Source organism: Mus musculus, chromosome 6, assembly GCF_000001635.26.
Source record: "Mus musculus strain C57BL/6J chromosome 6, GRCm38.p6 C57BL/6J".
In the NCBI taxonomy this organism is placed as follows: domain Eukaryota; kingdom Metazoa; phylum Chordata; class Mammalia; order Rodentia; family Muridae; genus Mus; species Mus musculus.
This window is the reverse complement of record NC_000072.6, coordinates 139846382-139867167: the sequence shown is the minus strand read 5'-3', so window position 1 is coordinate 139867167 and position 20786 is coordinate 139846382. Positions and strand designations below refer to the sequence as shown.

Here is a 20786-nt window from a genome sequence, read left to right as displayed (position 1 = left end):
TCTCATTGAACTTAAAGACACCAGGGAGCCAGCGGGCTCCAGAGACATTCCTACCTGTCTCCTCACAGTGCTGGGGTCTCTGACACAGACACACACACAGACACACACACACACACACACACACACACACACACACACAATCATGCTTGACTTCGGATGGAAGTCCTACAGAGTTGATCTCAGGTCTTCATGTTTATACAGTGAGCTTTCTTATGTAAATAGCCATCTCCAAAACTCATTCACCCTTTTTAAAATTTTAAATGCTTTTTAAAATTTGAGTGTGTGTCTGCATGTGTACATGTCCATGTCCATGTGCTTGTGCATGTGTGTGTGTTTCCTTACCTCAGGGATCAAATTCAGGCTATCAGTCTTTATAGCAAAAATGTCTCTTTACCACTGAGCTAAATCTGCAGCCTAGCAATCGTTAAAACAGGATCTTTATCACTGCTTGAAATCCCTCCACTGTCATACTCCCTCGGAATAATTACTCGGAGGTTCTGTAAGTTTAAGCCATTCCCATTATGGGCAACTGGTAAAGAATATGTAGGATCTTAGTCTCATTTTCTACTATTATCTTATTAGATTTTACCTAGATGCCATGTTTCAATGATGCCTCGGTGCCTTGGACTGAAATATAGACACAGCAACACAGCATACCTGGTTGTTATTAAAATTTGTTTTTATGAATTTCAAATGCGTTTGTCTTCAAGAAATACCATGGTAACACTAACATTATCCCTCACAGTGCAATAGCCCCAGTTGTAAATTGGGAGTTAAGGGAATGGGCAAAGCACGCTGATGGTAACAATGAAGTCTGACTACATGAGATGCCGTATCCTTAAACTTGGGCTTCTTCTTGCTGAATTTCCCCTTACATACAGATGTCCATACTCAGAAAATAAATGGCTCCCATTTTTATTGAATACTGCATACACATGCATGCGCACACACATTGGGGATTATGTCATGGCATGTATGTGGAGGTCAGAGGACAACTTGCAGAAGTCAGTTCTCCGCCCATTCACACACTCCAACAACTAAGACTATTCTCTGCCTTTACTTGCAAAACAGTAAGTAACAGTACTCACCTTAAGTGTTTTTGTCTCAATTCATGAAGCTATCATGGGTCAGATATGAATGAAGCTTTCAAGGCTATCTTTGACTATTTTCACTTAATGCAAGCTCACATTCCATGACATAGGCTCCAAAATAGAACACATGCTTTGTGCCTGCATCAAAGCCACAACGATCTGGAGAGAGCTACAGGCTTCAATATGGTGATGGAGGCGACAATGTAGAACGGAATGGAAACGCCAGGCTCCAACATGGACTTACGACCATAAAAGTGTGCTCACTGGGATCTATGAGCCACACAGTGTTACTCCCTTTAATGGGGCGATGGATAAGAATCAGTAAATGGAGGCGCAGAGACTCAGTCTCAGGATTGAGAGAATTGAGTGTCTGCATGATATACTTGGTACTTGAACTGAAATTTGGGACTATGTAACGCGACACACTTTGTCACTATTATCAAGATTATTTTTATTACCTCTGTGAAGTTGAAATGTTTGGGTCGCGAAGAGATACCATAGAAAGATTAAGATGTGTCATTTTAAAGATGTCATCTAAAAGCTGCGCACTTCCCTAACCACAAATGGCATCATTAGCATGGGGCGCAAATGGCTTCGGTGCCCTCGGGATGCTTAAACGTACCTTTTCCTCGATAACACAAATGACCTACATCCCAGGAAGCACATTTTGCTGCCCAACAGAAAGAACTCAAGTCTCTCGTCTAATATCCTTGAGTTAATTGGGATGGCAAATCTGGAAGTCTCCATTGAGTAGGATAGAACTTTGTGTAATTAGGCAGCTCGGGAAGCCACACATGAACAATATAACCACAGTGTCAAAGTGAGCACGCTGTTACAGAATGAGCACGGATCCCCACGAGATCACCACGCTCTAAGCAATTATCAGCGGAGCAGCGCTTCAGTAATAATTTCTTAAATGCAAAATGTTCCCCTTCCTGTGCTGACTCTCATGCAAGCACTGTGAGTCCTCAGGCTCCTGGAAGTCCCCAATCTTTAACTGTTTAATAACTCAGATACTGAGTCGGGAGCTCCCTCGAGGTATATCCTGTCTTTTGGTTCAAAAAGGGGTACACGAAGCATCAACCTCCTTAAAACAGGCCCCTTCAACATGTCTGTGACCTGAATTTGTGGTGAGCCAGGATTTAATGAGTACCAGGAAACTGAATGGATCTTCACAATTACTGTATGTTTTCCTTTGAGCGATGGCTAAGGAAAGTGCACAGCTATGATCTCCATGGACTTCAGGTACTTGCTGGGAACCAGAATTAGACTGGCTGTGAGGACAAGTTCATTAATATTCTAATGTGCCAGTGAAAGTTTGAAGTAGGAGGGTCTAAAAGATCAAAAGGAAAAAAAAAAAACCAGAGATGCACCCAAGTTACTCTTGGGAGTGTTTCTATCACTTATAGTTGTGGTACAAGAAATAAGACTTAGTATTTCCTACTAAGCTCACCATGGAGTTGTTCACCTAAAATGAGATGCAAGGCATTTTATCCTCTGTCCCCTCCCTCCTCCTCCCTTCCTCCCTCCCCCTCCCTTCCTCCTTTCCCCTCCTTCCTCCTCCCTCCTTCCCTCCCTCCCCCACTCTTTCCTTGCACACCTTCCATCCCTCACTTCCCCACTTCCTTCCTCCTTGCTTCCCTACACTGGGAATTGGATGCATGCTATACACATATTCTACCATGGTGCTCCATCCACATCTCCATCTGAAGGTCTTTACTACACTCACTTTAGAGGCACATTTGTAGACGTTCCTTAAAGAGTAGTCTTAGAATCAGGGCTAAACAAGGTTGACAGTGAGAGGCACATTGAATCTTAGGCAGTCAAAGAAGGTGGCGCAGGTGACAGTGTGGCTTGCAGAAGGCAGCACAGCAGGGCCACCAGTGCTTACATTGCTCTCTCTTCTGTCTCTTTTCTATTTGTCCTCAAACTTTTCTCAGCCAACCCATTTTTTTTTTAAAACTGAAAACCTACAGAATTTTCTCCTTAAAGAAAATTGATTTATGAGTTTATACCCTTTGGCAAATTCCATGGTATACTTATTCCCATTATGGCTCGTTTCTACCTAGTGATTAGTGATGTCATCAGGGGTATTGTTGAGAAGGAGTACCTGGAATGGGCTCTTGTGAGCCCTGACGACATGTGCCCAAAATGATCCCACAGGTTAGGAATGACTTACCGGAATACGTTACCACCATGCAATATATTTACATATATTGAATTGCTTAATCTTCAAACAAAAGTCCACATTATAGATGAGAAAACTGAAGTACAGAAAAGGAACTTACTAAAGATCGTATGTAAAGTATGTTATAGCTTTAGGGTTAAACACTTTCTTTTATGCACACACATACACACACACACAAACACACACTTACACACAAGTACCCCCAAAACCCACACACACATTCATACACAAACAACACACAAACGCATACATGCACACACACACACATACACACACCTGAAAACACACAATCAATCACACACACACACATACACACATACACAGAGAGAGAGAGAGAGAGAGAGAGAGAGAGAGAGAGAGAGAGAGCGCTTGTCCTCAGAGTTTCTGATCTTAAACAGTGCTCATATACCCTCTAAACTTATTTTATTGCATACAGCTTTTATACAGTTATTTGCACAGTAAGTCCTGGTAGTGTTCCCTTTTAACAGTGAGTGCTGGCTCATGGAGACCAGCTTCCTGTAAAGTCCGTACCATGGGAATGCACTGTCAATGATACGAAGCTTTTCTGAAGTATAAAAACTGGATGTGCTAGGCATCCAGACAGGACAATCATGCGAAAAAATTCGCAACGTGGGATACTAATTATTTTAGTGAATAAAACATGGGATAATGTGTTTCTTATCAAAAAAATCAGCCAAAATTATTTAAAAAGAAAGCTACAAGGAAGACTTAAATTTTTGTTGCACCTTTAGTACCTTGTGCAGACAGATGAGGGACCCTGGAATCCGCTGCCCCAAGGTCACTTCTGCTGCCTTTCCAACACCTGGTACAGTTACTAAACCATAGCAAATAGAGAAACAAAACCAAAACCAAAACCAAAACAACCTCCCCCCAAAGGCTCTCAGTATTCTTAAATAAATGCTAGCGCACTTTCTAGCCTCAGAGAAGGTTGTTGAAGGGAAAGCAGAATGAATGTAAGAGTCAGGAAATATGGAGCAAAGATGAGGAAAGCCATCTCCAGTGTAGGACACAGCTGTTGCAAACGTGATCTCACAGAGACAATTGCCTGCACTAGACATGCATAAGACTTCATGCCTGTCTAAAGCCATCATGGACTGGGAGGGGCTTATGGGGTCCTACTCCTCGATTCTACTTTCTGTTGCTATGGTAACACTATGACCGAAAGCTACATGGGGAGAAAGTTGATTTTAGTTTATACGTCCAGGTCATCATGTGTTAAGAAACCACCAAGGAAAGCTGTCTACTGGCTAGTTCTCTCTAATTCATGTTTAGATCACACACACACACACACACACACACACACACACACACACACCCCAGAACTACCTGCTCAGGGTTATATCACCCACAATGCACTGGGCCCTCCTTCACCAATTAGCAATCAAGAAAGTGTCCCACAGACCATCTACTGGGCGTTTTGATGGAGGCATTTGCTAATCTGAGGTTCTTCTTTTTCAGGTGACCTTAGTTTACATCAAGTTGATGACAAAAACTAGCCCATTTACCGTCCACAGTGAACTTTTGGTAGCTGATGGATTCTAAGGAAGGGACAGTCATTGTCTACAGTGCTGTGCCAAATATTGAGGTCACAAGGCTCAATGGATAGTTCCAATAGTGTCCACACTATTGGGTCACAAAAAACCAAACCAAACCAAAACAAAACAAACAAAAAAAAAACCTTTGAATGTGGGAAAGAAACCTATAGCAGGCCCTGGGCAGGACTGAGAGAATGAAGGATTATACGACAGGGTGGACAGTGAGACTAAACAGAATGGGTTCTATCCATGTTTGAAAGCATCAAAGAACAAATCTAATCAATAAACATACGTGGGAAAGACAGACAAAATGACTCAGTGTCACATAGCATCGCCAGAGTGGAAGTCCATGTACAATGGCAGCAGAACGGTAGATAAGAATTTGTGAGAAATGAGTTAGAGGAGCAATTGTGGTTACAGAGGGAACGGTCCTGTATTTCTCCTGCCTTATAAGGGAAAGTTACCAACAAGGGGTGGTCACACTCTTGCTTGAGCTCATTACTGCTGTCTCTCTTACACAATGAAGAAGTAACTATATAGACATTATTACCAAAGAACTGACTGAAGATGTGATTGTGGGCACATGATTTCATAATCGCTTTTATTTATGACTTTGTTAGAGAATATGGAGAAAGAAAGATTAAGCAATACTTTAAAAGAAAATCCAATTGGCTTTAGGAAGCTGGGAAGTTCCTCCTTATTTCCACTGTAGGGATTAGGCAAGTAGTCTCTGGAATCCTTAAGCAACCTTGGGGCTGTGATGCCCTTTGATTTAATCTGCTGGTGTCAATCCTTTTTTAATCTCCCAATTACATTGATTAAAGGGGAGCACTTGTTTGTGCGTAGGGTGTGAAGGCCTTCCTGTTCCCTGTAGCAGAGCTGTGTTTGTTTTCTCAAAAGGCAGAAAAGGCAACTGCAGGGTCAGCTTCAGCACAAGGTTGAGAATTCTGCATTCCCAGCAGTCTCAGGTCAGGGGAACAGCGTTCTGTTTTCTTTGTCTCTCTGGACGTTTCCTCCCATCTTGGACTGCTCATTGACACTAAACCTCTGTCTTCTCTGAGAAGCCTCTTTAAAGCATCATGCCTGCACCAGGCATTTTTGACCCAGATATTTGCTTTGTATTTCCTATGAGAAGTTCTTATCTTCTTCTGCCGTGTCTTTGTTTATTAGTTTAATATCGCTTTTAGTTACTTTGACCAAATACCTGGAGACGTTTATTTTAACATGGAGTAGAAAGGAATACAGTTTATTGCAGAGGTGCACAGATGATGGCCAGCCTCTATGGTTGTGTAGTATCCTTCTACAGGCAGGAAGTGGAGACAGGGAGCAGATAGGACCCAGTGGAGAGGGATCCAAAACCTTAACCACCCCCACCCCCCATGAGCCACTTCTTTTAGGCTGGCTCCATCTCCCAAAGAAGATGAGAGACATCAGCTGAAGATCCAGGGGGAAGGCACTTTGCACTCCAACCACAACAATGAAGGAATCCAGGGTTGCATAGCTGTTTACCCTTCTATACATAATGCCTTGACTGATGGCCACTCACTAAATATCTGAGGAATGGTTAAAGGCTAAGTCTGGTTGGAGAGTTTGCTAACTGTATTATGTTTAAGACACAGGTGGTCATCCCCTGCAGGCAATATACCAGATGGATCAAGACCAAATTTCCCAAAGTTTACAAGAAAACAAAAATATTAATTGAAACAATTAGTTGGAATAGATTTAGTAACCCATGGAGGAAGGCCAGTTTAGTTTCTTAACATCTTAAAGAAGCTCTCTTCTGTTAATAATTTACTGAAAAATTGTTTCTTCCATTTATTAGATTTATGATCATATTTATATTACCCCAGTGGATTTGACACAAGTTATTTGCTAGGCTCCTTTTCCATTACATGCTAGATATTATTTAGGGCATTGCTTAATTACTGTAATAAATGTTTGTGGACTGACCTTTTGATACCGCCAAATGTTTGCGCATGACCCAAGAATTTTCCAAAGTCAATATGAAACATGTGACCTGACTTTGTCAGCATGATATTGTCATTATGTCGGTCACAGACTCCCAAGATGAATGTCACCACACACCAGCCAGCACAAGAGTAAAAGAAGTTCCTCAAGGCCTGTCAGTTGAAAAACAATGACAGAACATGACAATAGTAAAGAGAAAAAAGCATCTATAATTATTGACCATCTATTTCTATTACATTTATATTATCTGACTATCCATCTACCTATCTATTACAGATCTTTATTTCTACTACCTATCAATCCATGTGTGTGTTTATATATATACACACACACACATATGGATATATATATGGATATATATATCCATATGTACTTTCTATCAGTGATCTAATCTATCAACTATCTATCATCACCTTCATCATCTTATCAATTTCTATCATCTATCTTACATTCTAAAAGCCATTTGTCAATGGTAGAGGAAAAGTCAGAGCATAACAGGAGAATTTTTAACACAGAGACTTATTTACAAAACTTGAAGATTGTGTGAAAATAGGAAGGGCCTACTGGAAGGAGTCGGTTTCAGAAGGCCTTGTCTCTGGCGTGTGGTTTCTGTGAGAGGGATCTCTGAGTGATGAAATTCCTTTGTTCATAGCCAACAACTTCTCCCGAAGGAAAAGAACATGTAGAGATGTTCATCAAGTTAATACACCAGGTAAGGCGAGTCATTCTCACATGGCTGATGAATGAGGGAATTAGAACTCAAGGTGGATTTGATTTATTTTCCCATAAATCACAATATTCAACGGACCGGAGCACATTCTTATTTAACTCTATTGCTTAAAATTAGTTCCAGAAGAACAAACCTTCTCATAATCTTCCTTTAAGTGGTTGTGCTGACTGAACCACTTCTTGATGGTGTTTTCTTTCAGGGGTCCGATCAGCCCAGAGTGCAGATGGATCTTGGCCAGGGTTACAGCATCAGGCACCATCTCTATGAATCCTGGATGATAACGGAGAACGGTTAAGGCAACCAGGATGAGGAACATGTAGACTGCGGACCTCACAATGGCTCTCAGCGCTGTTTGGGCTGCTTCTTTCCTCTCACATCATCTTTGTAGACGCCTTGTGCATCCCTGATAAGTCTAATCCATCTGACTATATCAGGTTTTCATCAGACCAATCAGAAGCAGCTTAATGTTTTTCTAGAACTATGAGCCATTGTAGGTGGTCTCCTGGAAGCTCGTGGTCACTAGAAAAGCATGCTGACTGTCACATGGGGGTGAGGGGGTCATGAACCTTTACAGGAGGATGTTCACGTTTAAATAGCAAATGCATTTTTGCCTTCAGTGAACAAAATATAATTCCCTCAATAAACATGTCAAATAAATGATTAAGAAAACCCCTCTATTCTTCGTGCTGAGAAATGGTTGATTCATAAAGGGCTTAATAAACCTTGGAAGTAAAGGTCAAATCTTCATGTAAATGTATGGAGCCCACTTAGTGGTATGCCTATAAATGCCAGTCTTCAAGAGGTGGTTAAAAAGCAAGGTGGGTAGCCACACTCCCATATCTGAAAGCTCTGGATTCAGCAACAGGCTCTTTTTTTTTCTTTTCTTCTTCCTCCTCTTTCTTCTCTGAACTTAGTAGGTCCAGTTAATGCTACTTATATGTGCATGGATTTGGAGCCACCCATGGGAGCATAGCAATCCTACCAGTGGCCACATTCTTAAAAAATATATATATCACTGCCAATAGTTCTTTAGTACAGGGTGGGGCTTGGGCATCACATGTCCGGCCTGTGCTTGAGTTTTAACTGGGGTGATACTGTGCAGGTCTTATGAAGGTTACCTCTAGTTAGTCAAGTGCATGTGTGCAGTGGCCATGTCAGATCCAGAGGACTGGAGGATATGAGGGGAGTTAGAGGACGTAAAAAGGGAATAGACACGATCATATTTCACTGTTTTTCAAGAACGTTTTCCAAAGGCCATTCTTCAATATATAGAGTGGATAGTGAGCTGAAAGCTTTCCCACTTTAATGTTTAGCTTTCACATGCATGTTCATACACGTGCATTTGCACTTATACACTAAAACATGGATACACACATGAGCATGCACACATACACACACATACATATACATTTTATAAATAGAATTCTTTTTTGGTTAATAAATGTACCACCATTAAGTATTAGATTTCTGAGGGTGAACAGGAGGCCTGGGGGGAGCCATATGCACTTTATGTACCAGACACCATTAAAGAGAAGCTGTAATAATGATTTTATTTAAAAGGGAGCACCTATCGATTGAACTTAAGGAGGACCTTGGCCTCCACGGCCATTCATCCATCAAGGCCTGTAAGGCTGTTAACATGTAAATATTTTCAAGACCTCTGATTTTTCATCTCTACAGGATGAGAGTTTAAATAGTGCTTCAGCCTCTCCCAAGATGACTATCCCCCAAGAACTCTCCAGGCTCTGCCTTATAAATAAAATCACTAACATAAATCTAAATCTAGACTTTCTGATGTTTGCAATACCCACAATAGTTAAGGGTTGTGCAATCAAATGCTCAGAGGATGAAGGGAACTAGAAAAATTCTATGACCACAGAGAGGGAATAATAAAACTGAATGCTTTTTGAACAACAGATATCCAATAAGCCCTGACATGTAATGGAAAGGCAACCTTGTCTTCTGAAAACATTTGTTTTATTCTCTATTTTTGTCGAAGGCGTATTCTATCAGCATAACTCCCCTCTAAATCTTGCCATCACAGAAGGATGTTGGTACACAGGGGGGAAAATCGCTTGTCTTTTGCGGTTTGCCACTTTGGGAAAGTCTACAGTTGTTTCTTCCGAATCTCCTGATTAACATTGAAGGATTTCACCTGGCTTGCATGCTGTGCTGACAGACAGACAGACACGGGTAGATGGAACTGAAGCTTTCCACTGGGACCCAGACTTTATTCAATTTCTAAAGCACAGGTGACCTATGAGAGATTAGAAGCAAAGCCTGGCAAAGCCAGTTTCATTCTAACTTTTCTGCATATTAAGATATGGAAGAATTGGGTTCCTTCTGTGAGACCAGGAATGGTAGAATCCAAGAAAGGACAATTCTGATGTAGTAGGAAGCAAAAGCTGTTCTTAAGAGATTGGAAGTGTTCGGGGGTCACTGGGCTTGGAGCATAGGACCTCTGCTATTGGAACAAAAGTAGCTTGTCTCTGATCTACAGGGGTTCCATCTAAGCCATCTGGGGGTGGAGGGGATTCTGTCTGCGTTTAGCAGATGACCTCTCAAGACATACTGGCTGGGATACCGAGGCTGCCGCTGAGCCTCAGGAAGAGAGGTGCTTCGTGGTGATGGCTCTATTGCAACCATGGGTTTCAAGAGTAGATCTCTTTGAATTAAAAAATATGACTGTGTTATTTAGCATATTTTTTCCAGAGTAAGTAAAGGAAGCCATAAACAGATAAAGAAAATGTGGTATATGCACAATGGACTATTACTTACTCACAAAAAACGGAGTTAAGCGGCCTGCTGGGAAATGGACGCAATGAAGGATCACTCTATTGTATTATGTGAGATAAGCAAGGATCAGATAAATGGTATATAGTTTCCATTCGTGGAGCCAAAGCTTTTTACAAATGCATAAACCATATACATACATGCATGCATGTGTATGCATACCTACATACATATGACTTGCAAGGAGAGTTTCAGAATGGAAAGAGACTGACATGAGGGGAAAGGGAGGAGAAAGGAGAGGATATGAGGTGACTGAAACACACGATATGCTTTAAGAAAATGCTCTTCATTGATCCCTATGACAGGAAGATGAATGTTCACCATTAAAATATTTTAAAAGGGAAAAGTAGTGTAATATGTAGGAAATCCCAAGGCAAGCATTAATATGAAATTTAACAAACCTGCAGAATAAAAACATTGATACTCTGTGAGAATAAAACTGATCGATGGACCTAAACCATGTAGCCTTTCATTCCACATTTATAGCTATCTGGTCTTTACAAAGGAAAAGAAATATTGAATTATGTTCAAAGTGTGCATGTTTGCTCAGTTTGACTGATTTTTCTAGCTATTCAAAATCCTTTTAGAATTTAAATACCAGTTCCGGGCCAGTGAGCTGGCTCAGGAAGTAAACTTTCTTGCCACTCAAGCCTGAGGGCCAAGTTTGATTTCAGGACTAACAGTGGTGGGAGGTGAGAACTGATCCCCAACGATGTCATCTGCTCTCCATACATGCACAATTGTTATGCTTGCTTCCACTCACACATATTGCTTATGTATGTGTGTGTGTGCATGCATGTGTGTGTGCACATGTGCTTGCACACACTCACACACAAATAATAATAATAAGAAATAATTAATGAACAAATGCTGTATTTACAAGGTTGAGTGTGTTTTAAGCACTTGCATATTGTGTGTTAATGGTGAGAGTAGATTTGCATGGTCAGGTTATTGTACTGTGGATGGTGTTAGACTTTTGTTGCAGTTGGCTTTATACTTGTGAACAGTGAGTGAGCTGCATTCAGGAGAAAATTGCACTTTGAAGTCTGGATATGCAGCTCTCCTTGGTCTATCAATATCTGTTAAAGCACTCGTTTGCGATGCCTGCTACCACGGTCTCGCCACTTCGGGAGTCAATATCTATAATCTCTAAGGAAACGAAGAAAAGAATGAGTAGTCGCCAGTGTAGGCAACTCTTTGAGAGAAGCAAAAGAATGGCCCAGTTCACATCTGAACTTCGAAGTCATAATTAACCCCCTAAAGTGTGCTATGCTTTATATCAATCATCCTGGTTTGCAATTTTGAAAACTGAGAAGAAATACACGTTAGTCCTTGGATCTTTGACCCTGGATCCTAAAATAAAAGCCATCGGTTTGTAATGTCTTACAAACCGGACAAGCTAGGTAAGATATGTAAATCACCTTATTTTCAAGTCTGTACTGACCTTGGGCTCTTCCTGTGGATAGACATCCATAAGTGATCATTTGCATATCGAGGCCCTCCTGCAGCCAAGCGTTGTCCATCACTTGAATAATCTGCAGAGCAAGCATATCCTGCCGAAGATCATCTCCGGCCTGTAAAAGCAAGATTGCAGGCTCACGACTCTTCCCCAGTGACAGTCAACGCAGCCAAATGTGCTCTACCCCACTCCCTTCCTATATACATTTCCGGCTAAGCTTAGAGTAGGGTTTCTTGTTTGTGAGCACTCAAAGCACCCTGTGTTTCTGACAGCAGATTACAGGGAGGAAACCTGGCCTTGGAAGGGTCGCAGGGGTTGCTGCCATCGTCGGATTAGAGGCACTACTTGGAACTGCTCTGGATAGATTTCTATGTTCGTTCCTTCATTAAATTTTCTTAGACTCACAGTCTAGTGCCGCAGCGGCAGGATGAATGTTTACCCCGGGCTGCAACTCAACCAAGGGAGGGCTGAAAGTGAGGATGACCGGCGCTGTCACAGCTTATGCACCAAGCTTAGAATCCCCGTGAGTTCTTCACTAGGCCATAAATTAGCACTCCTATGACATGGTGACTCACTGACCTTCACTGTGGAGGCTAAAAGGTGTTTTTTCAGAGAAAACTGTCTCTGACAATAAGAAACAATACAGGTATGTTTTTCATCAGAGACAAATGTGATAGCTCCAACAGGGCAAAGCCTCTCCGTTAAGAAAGAATTTTGGTTGTTTAAACGTCCTGGAATTTATACAGACAATCTACTCCTGAGAAGGTGTCTTCCTTCTTTTTCCTCATGGACAAGGAGCAGTTTGGTATCACCAGGGGTCAGGGTTCTGAAGGTCCAATGCCAAGTGTGAGCACCGTCATCCTCATTCCATCAAGAGTTACACACTCACTCACACACACACACGCGCGTGTGTGTGTGTGTGTGTGTGTGTGTGTGTGTGTGTGTGTGTGTGTGTGTGTGTGTGTGTGTAATAAAGAGGTCATCACATCAGGACCTCTCGGAATGGTTGGCTGTATGAACTTGATGACTGCTAAAAGCTGTGCCTTCTCTTGACGCCCCCACCCCAGCGTCTCCGTCTGCCCCATCTACAACCCTGTTGCTACTGCCTTTCACCTTTCCCCATGGGTTCATATGAAGACTGAAATGCTCCTTATTTGTTTTTTATTTATAGAGGAAAGAAAAAAATCCAATTTATGGAAACAGGCAAGTGGCCACTTGTGCCTGTAATTTTAGTTCCCTGGAGGTAGAGGCTTGAGGAACGGGCGTTCAAAGACAGCCGACATAAAACCTTCTCTTCAAAAGAAAAACAGACAAACAAACAAAAAACAAAAAGGAAAATAAACAAACAACAACAAAACCAAGAATAAACATGGCTCGTGAGATGCAGCAGCAGCAAAGGCCAAGCATGATGAGCTCAGTTCCTATGACCGACGTGGGGGAAGAGAGAGCTGGCTCCTGCAAGATCTTGTGTGTGTGTGTGTGTGTGTGTGTGTGTATGAATGTTTGTATGTGTGTGTATGTGTGAATGTGTGTGTATGAATGTGTGTATGTGTGTATGTATGTGCGTGTGTGTGCATGTGTGTGTATGCGTGTGTGTGCATGAGTGTGTACGAATGTTTGTATGTGTGAATGTGTGTATGTGTGTGTGTATGAATGTGTGTATGTGTGTGCATGTGTGTATATTGTGTGTTTATGAATGTGTGCATGTGTGTGTATGTAAGTGTGTGTGTGCATGTGTGTATGAATGTGTGTGTGTGTGCATGTGTGTGTATGTGTGTATAAATGTTTTTATGTGTGTGTATGTGTAAATGTGTATATGTGTGTGTATGAATGTGTGTGTGCATGTGTGTGCATGCGTGTATATGAATGTTTGTATGTGTGTGCATGTGTCTGTATGTGTGTATGTGTGTGCATGTGTGTGTATGTATGTTGTATGAATGTGTGTATGTTTGTGTGTATGTGTGTATGTATGTGTCTATATGTGTATTTATGTGTACGTGTGTATATGTAATAATTTAAATTTTTAATATTTAAAAATACAAACGTTTGTGTAGATATAATTGCTACCTCAAAGTAGTTGATACTGTTCAGGTTCCAGGCCATGTGCACCAATATTATTATTATTATTATTATTATTATTATTATTATTATTATTATTGTAAAATCTAGGCCAAGAGCAAGTGCCGCTGCTGGTAGCTTATCGCACATCCCACCCTCTCTGCCATCCAAAAGTGAAAAGTGATCCTCTCCCTTCATTTATCCAAACTTAGCTTCAGATTTGAGCTGAGGGATGCCTGGCATTTGGCCAGTGACGTTTGATTTATTGCCAATCAGCTTGGCACACACCATAATTCTGTAAAGACAGAGAGGCTCTGAAATAATTGGGAAACCTCTGTGTTTTTGCCAGGGGGAAATAACTGCAATCATTTCTTTTTTGTGAGCAATAAATCAATAGTTCTGCTTCTGGAATCAATCTTGGGATTCAGGAGAGTTACTGTACCTTAAAAATAACACTGATATTTTTGCCCATTGGATTAGCATTGATGAAAGTAATCTTCAATGGCGAAGCGTTGGATGTGAAATACGAGCAAGCCTGTTGAAGGAGAAGAGGAAGTGATGAGCAAAGTTAGGCAAAGACAGCGGCTTCCTGAAAAGGTCATCACCCCTTGCAGAATTCGCTAGACTAGTAAGCAAGCAAACAAAAAGTTATAATTTTTATACTTTGACAAAGAATTGAACCTGTCAAAAGTGAGCAAATGCTACTCTCCCAATCTCACATGTGTGTGTCATGATGTGCCTCTTGTCACGTCTTGCTTTCTGCAGTTTCGGGTAGGTACCCACAGTCAGTCATAACCTAAACTTGTAAATGGAAAATTCCAGAGCCAATTCTCGAGCTTTCAGTTACACATCCTTCTGAGCCCTATGACGGGGTAAGTCATGCGCCATCTCATTACCTGAGCAGCGTGTGCACAGCCCTTGTGCAGTATGCTCACATGGAACAGTCCACGCATGGGGAAAACACGGTCTTATAGACTTGAATCCACGCACTCCCCATCCTCCTCACGTAAGGGTGGGGGCGGGGTGGGTAAACAATGTCCTTTAAATGTGAGAAGCCAGCTGTATGGTAGGTTGAAAACCTTCCAACGCAATCTTTCCACCACATTAAAAACTATGAAGTGGAAAAATCCCAGAACTAATTGTCTAGCTTTAAGTTGCAGAGCCTTCTGAGAAGCAGGAAGACGTGTCCCGTGTCTTTATCACCGTGTGAACATCCTTTGTGTAGTGTAAGTGTGGTGTTCTGAGTAAGAACTCTCCTCCATAAGCTCATGTGTTTACACGCTTGATCCACAGTTGCTGGAGATGTTTGGGGAGGTGGTGGAACCATCAGGAGTGGAGCCTTGCTGGAGGAACAACTGTGGGCCTCACTCGCTTGCTTTCTCTCTCTGCCTCCTGTGTGAGGAGAGAAATGCTATCAGGCAGCAAGCATACTGCTTCAGCTGTTTCTTAACATGTTTCCCCTGCCATGACGAATGTTATACCCTTGGGACTGTGAGCAGAATGAGCCTTTATCCCTCAAGCACCATGTCGGGTTTTAGCCAGGAACGGAAAAGTATCTAATATGTCGAGCAATAGAGATAGATATATTTATACTTAAAGCAAACTAAGAGGTTGCTTAAAATTAACTAAGATGTGTCTATAATAGTTGGCTACTAGATAAGAGTTTAACTTGTTATTTAAAAATTATTTTCTTTCAGGATTTTTTGTTATTGTTACTTGTTTTTGTTTTTTGTTTTTTTGTTTTTGTTTTTAAAGAAATTTGGATCCACAGTTAAGAGAGACCAGAATTCTAACCTGTATTTTATTATCAATACGATTTAAAAACCATTCCTTCATGTGTCTCTGTTACACTAAAAAGCAGAGAACCAGAAACCTTATCTTGTGCCTTTTGGTAGAAGACACCAGGAGCTGAGACTCTGAGATGAGGTCTGTAGAAAGGATACATCCCTTTGTTAGAGAACGCTTTCTCTGTAGTTGAGAGCTCAGCAGAGTTTCCTTCTTCCGTTTCTTTAAGCTCATTCCCCATTTATGATTGAAGTTTTCCCAGGTTGGCTAATTCCACTCAACTTTCCCTTGCGCTCAGTTTCCCAATTTGTTCGAGAGTTGAAAGGCTTCCTGTGCTTAGAGTAGTAAAGAGTTAAGTCAATACTACAGGAAAGAAAGGGATTTGGTACGTTCGAATCATCGAGTCAGAAAAATATGACATCAATATATATTGAAGGATTAGTTTGAAGACGCAGATCTGACATCTGACGTTGGAATAAGCTGAGAAGATAGGGATCTATTTCCCAACTTAGTTGTCAACGTAAATCTAATCTAATCTCTCACTAAACACAAACCCTAGCTTGCTGAATAAATTTGAGTTTTACAGTTTTAAAGGTGGGGTTGCATGAGACTCACAAGTTTCTCCTGTGAGAATCATATGAACCTTTAGTGAACAAGACAATCTTCTCATGCTATAGAATTAATTAGTAAATAATTCAATATTATCATGCTATAGAATTAGTTAGGGAATCTTATGATCTTATTTTGCTATAGAATTAAGAATGCTTACATTAGACAGAAATGAGTCTAGATAAGTGGTTTGAAATTTTGAATTCCAATTCATGGGGCTTGTTTTGAAGGATGCCCGGTGAAAAGAAGAAAAAGTGGCTGAGAACTGGGTTAGACACTTTCTATTCTCCTTGAATATTTTCTGCCCTCATAGTTGCATCCCCTGTTTGCACATACAGAGTATTTATTAAAAGTCATGTCAAAATATCCTATTATTAACAACTACTATGTGCAAACCATTATCTAGATGCTACCAGAAAGGAATGCTGCACCTAGTTAATATGTCAATGAAAATTGGCGTGAAAGTATATACCTATGCATTAAATGGAAAATACACAAAGGAATTCATCACAGTTGAATGAAGCAGCATCTGAAGAATAAAGTCATTTGGAGGTGAACTAGATCTTGAAGGTTCTGAGAGACAAGTGTATTCAAAAATAGGCAGAGGAAGGGTTTCCTGGGTGGGGAAAGTCAAAAAACAACTTAAAAATTGAAGTCTAAAGGGTGGATTACAAAGGTCAGATCCAGGGGGCAGGAAAGACCGAATCAAAGTCTTGTAGATGACTTTGTGTTTGGTAAAATGGAAAAGCTACAAAGGACAAGGGAAGATAGAAGGCAAAAGAAAAAAATGGATGACCTCTGACCTTGACCAGCAGAGATTATTGACTCAGATATAAAAATAGAAGGAAAAAAAAAACCTGTCAGTAAATAAAATGTCCGATGCTTGCTTTTCCATCCAAAGAGATAGAAGCACTAAGTGACTCTCAGCTTCTTCAGCTGGTCATACCTCAGCAACTCAAAGAGATTTCGCAAAGGAATTGCAAAATTAATAGTTCCCTGGGTGGGTGTGGTTGACAATTTTTTTATTTTATTTATTTGTCTATTCATTTATTTTTGGAAAGAAAGCACAACTCAAGCCTAAGACCCTTCCTTTCTGTGTCTGGGAGCAATGCTTTATTAAATAAATTGTGTGAGGCCTGAGTTTTTCTCCTTCCGATAGAACACAGACTGGAGACTTTCCCACATTTACTGAAGTCATCAGACTCAGTGGCCTATGCATCCAAATAGCCTCCCTGGGTCACTTGTATGGCTTTTCACCAGACTAGGTTCTCTGACAGCAGTGAGAACGGCACTGAAACCGAAGACCTCATGTTTATTACATTCATGAAGTCCCTCACCAGTGTGCATCTTTTGGTGTAAAATGAGGTGTGAATTTTGACTGCATATGTTTACATGACTAGACATTTAGATGGTGGTTTTGTTTATGTGACATCTGTATTACAGAAGGAGAGAGAATGCCTGGTCGCATTGCACTCAAAAGGATTGTCTGAGCTATGGCTTCCTTGCAGGCAACGATGAAGAGTTCTAAATGACAGATTTGTCCGAATTGTCTACATGTATGTATTTCTCTCCCATCATGGAGGTTGTGATGGCAAATAAGACTCTTCCTCTAACTGAAGGCCCTGTCACACTCCTGGCTTGCACATGGCTTCCACGGTGTAGGCTCTAGGATGCTCTGCAAGCATCTCTATTAGAATGGAGAGCTTTCACACATTCATTTCAGTGGTAAAGTTTCTCACCCCATTGCACTGTGGGATTAAAGAACAGACTAAGATTTGCCACATGACAGTGCCATATTATATCAGTGGCATCCATTGTTGTACCACAGGTGTACAGCTCTGTTCCAGACAGAGAGCATCACAGCAAATAGGGCCAGGAGGTGGCTCTACTGGTGGCAGACCCTGAGCTTCAGGACAGCACTTCCAGTGTAGAGAAGGAGTATATTCTTAGCAGCAGGGCAAGAGACAGCACTTCCCATATTGTTGACTGTGCAAGAACCATTCTTCAGCACAAACAGCATTTATAGCAGCCTTCTACCTCAGGCATGCAAGCAAGATATAGGTCTAAACCAAAATAGACCTATAATTTTAGTTGCCCAAAACAAACACACACCCACACCCACACATACACACACACACACACACAATCCAAAGGAGGAAGCAAAATGTAAGATCTGTCGTCATTTCTATTTTTCTTTCTACTGTAAACACCTCTAACATTCATAGCTTCTAGCTATACATTGATCAATAAATGCACCCAACACTTGAAAACACACAATTTTTAAAGCATTAGTAATGTTTCAAATTTTATCCCATATGGATACATGTCAATTTATAGGACTTACTTAGTGTCTTGTTATTCCTCCCTACCCCCACATATGTTTGTGAAGCATGTCAGAAAAGTTTGTAAGGGGCCTTGAGAGTAGCAAAGTCATAGAGATTATGGTGTCCAAGTCTTTAGCAATCCATTTCCATTTATACTGCTACTAGACGGATTTTCTCTAACCATTGTGTTTGTTGTCTCATGACTTGACTTCAGTATCATTTACTGCTAATGCATGATTGCTTAACCTCTTCACTTTTAAATCTCACTCATCAATCATTTTCCCTATTAGTGTCTTTCTACTCTAGCATTTCTGAGAAGGTGAATAATAAAGTTTGGTTGGAACAAAGGAGAAAGAGATTCTAAGTCAGAGAGGTGATCGATTGAGGAAGTACCACGTGACAGAGGATCAGGAAGTCCTGAGTTTGGAAATACTAGGAAAGGCTTTACAGACATGGTTAAAAATCACAAAATATATAATATAACATACTGATATCTGGACACTGATGAATATTAAATTGAATCAAAATGGGAGATGGCTAGCTAAATATATTAATGTAATACACATGTTATACACAGATTATTAATAGGCACGAAATTGTAACCAGCTCTGCCAGCTGGTCTGTCCCTTATTAACTCACAGGGCTATGGAAAAGTTTCACATATGGAGTCACCAATTCAAGCTCCCAAAGTAGTAAAACAGATCCCTTCAGTGTGAGAAAGACCTTTGTTCTCTTTTATATTTTAATAAACTGTGTTTATTTCTAAACCAACAAATTATACTACAGGATTAGTGTTTACTCTTCTGTGTGAATGGGGTTAAATTATTTTTCTTAAAGTAGTTGCAATATTCATTTTTGAGTTAGTGTGTAACATATTTGATGAACTAAAGAATGAAAAATGAAATGGCCTATTCAACAATTAAGTAAATTGGCTTACATCCCGATCAATTCCTTTTATGCACAGTGCCGGGTTCAGAGGAAGATGGCAAGTCTTTATATCTTTAAAGAATTCTTCTAGACTGCCAATCTCTTTCTTTAGCACATCCTGCAAGGGAAAAAAATCAGAAAAACAATGTTTAAGAAATTGTAAAGAACTCAACTCCTTTTGAGTTACCACTTCCTTGTATTGATTAAATAAACTCTTAGGTCAGGGTGGTGTTGTGGTTGACACCGTATCAGGCAGGTGATACATGACACACGATGGAGGAGCAGGCAATAGACAATGAGTGGAGGTGAAAACACCAGCAAAAGAGGTCATGTCCTGTCTCAATGACCTCAGATTTAACCAGAAGCAAACATCAAATAAAGCCTTGTACTCCTGTCAAAACTCAGAGTGGGTAAGACTTGACTGTGGTCCACTGACTTCAAACACTGTATTAAGCAATTATTAACTTGATCTTTCTCAAATAATTTCCCCAAATGTTCATTTATAGCTATCAAGTTTTATAAGTAATAGTGCATTTTACAGACGATATTTACACGCCTTCGTGAAGCAGTGACAAAATCTGTCAATGACATGGTGCTGTTGGGAACAATACTTTATGTAAACAATCGGTTCATTCAATACCACCGAGTACACTTCTAAGTCCTTCTCACCCCAGGTTTGACAAACATGAAATTTAATCTGGTTAATAGTGTTTAATTCTCAGAGTTTCTTAGCTATTACTTTTGCTTCATATTAAATGACAAAATCTACTTCTTCCAGGATCTGGAAGAAGAAGGGAAATTCCACTCTGATTTTTTTTTCATTTCTCCTTTTGCATATTTTATTTGTGGGTTTGCCTGATGAATATCACGAAGAGGAATCTATGCTTCAAAAAGACGGACCCTAAATCGACAGACCTCACAGAATCAAATTTTCCCAGGAATTGCACTTTTTCACACACAAGAAGAGCTTGTCAATGGTTCTGACCACTCATCTCATAGTTAATTAGCTCAGACATGTTCCTTGTCTTTTGTTGGATATTTTATGTGAAGGTGCAACATTGCTACAAGACAATGGAAGAAGTTATCAGTCCCCTTTGCCCTGGTTTGGCCTAATTATAAGAAAAACAAATTTCCTTTATGAGTTTCCATTTTCTAATTTCTCTTGCATTTCATCGAAGCTAAGGAGAAGTTTTGATGAATCATGGTGTCTGGTAATACCTCCATTAAGCAAACCCTTTTCACCATTTTCTTCAGTTAGATTTAATTCAGTGCTTTTTATTTAAGCAGAAAATAAAATA

The 20786-nt window shown here is 40.5% G+C and overlaps 1 protein-coding gene across 2 annotated transcripts in view; it reads right to left on the bottom strand.

Moving 5' to 3' along the window:
• Positions 1–20786, bottom strand: part of Pik3c2g (phosphatidylinositol-4-phosphate 3-kinase catalytic subunit type 2 gamma) — a gene marked incomplete in the record, with an annotated part of 355213 nt that overhangs the window by 102117 nt on the left and 232310 nt on the right. For both annotated transcript variants that reach the window (NM_207683.3, NM_011084.2), the window contains 5 exon segments: positions 6786–6955; positions 7667–7803; positions 11771–11900; positions 14286–14378; positions 19499–19606. In NM_207683.3, the coding sequence (NP_997566.2) occupies positions 6786–6955; positions 7667–7803; positions 11771–11900; positions 14286–14378; positions 19499–19606 (638 nt within the window).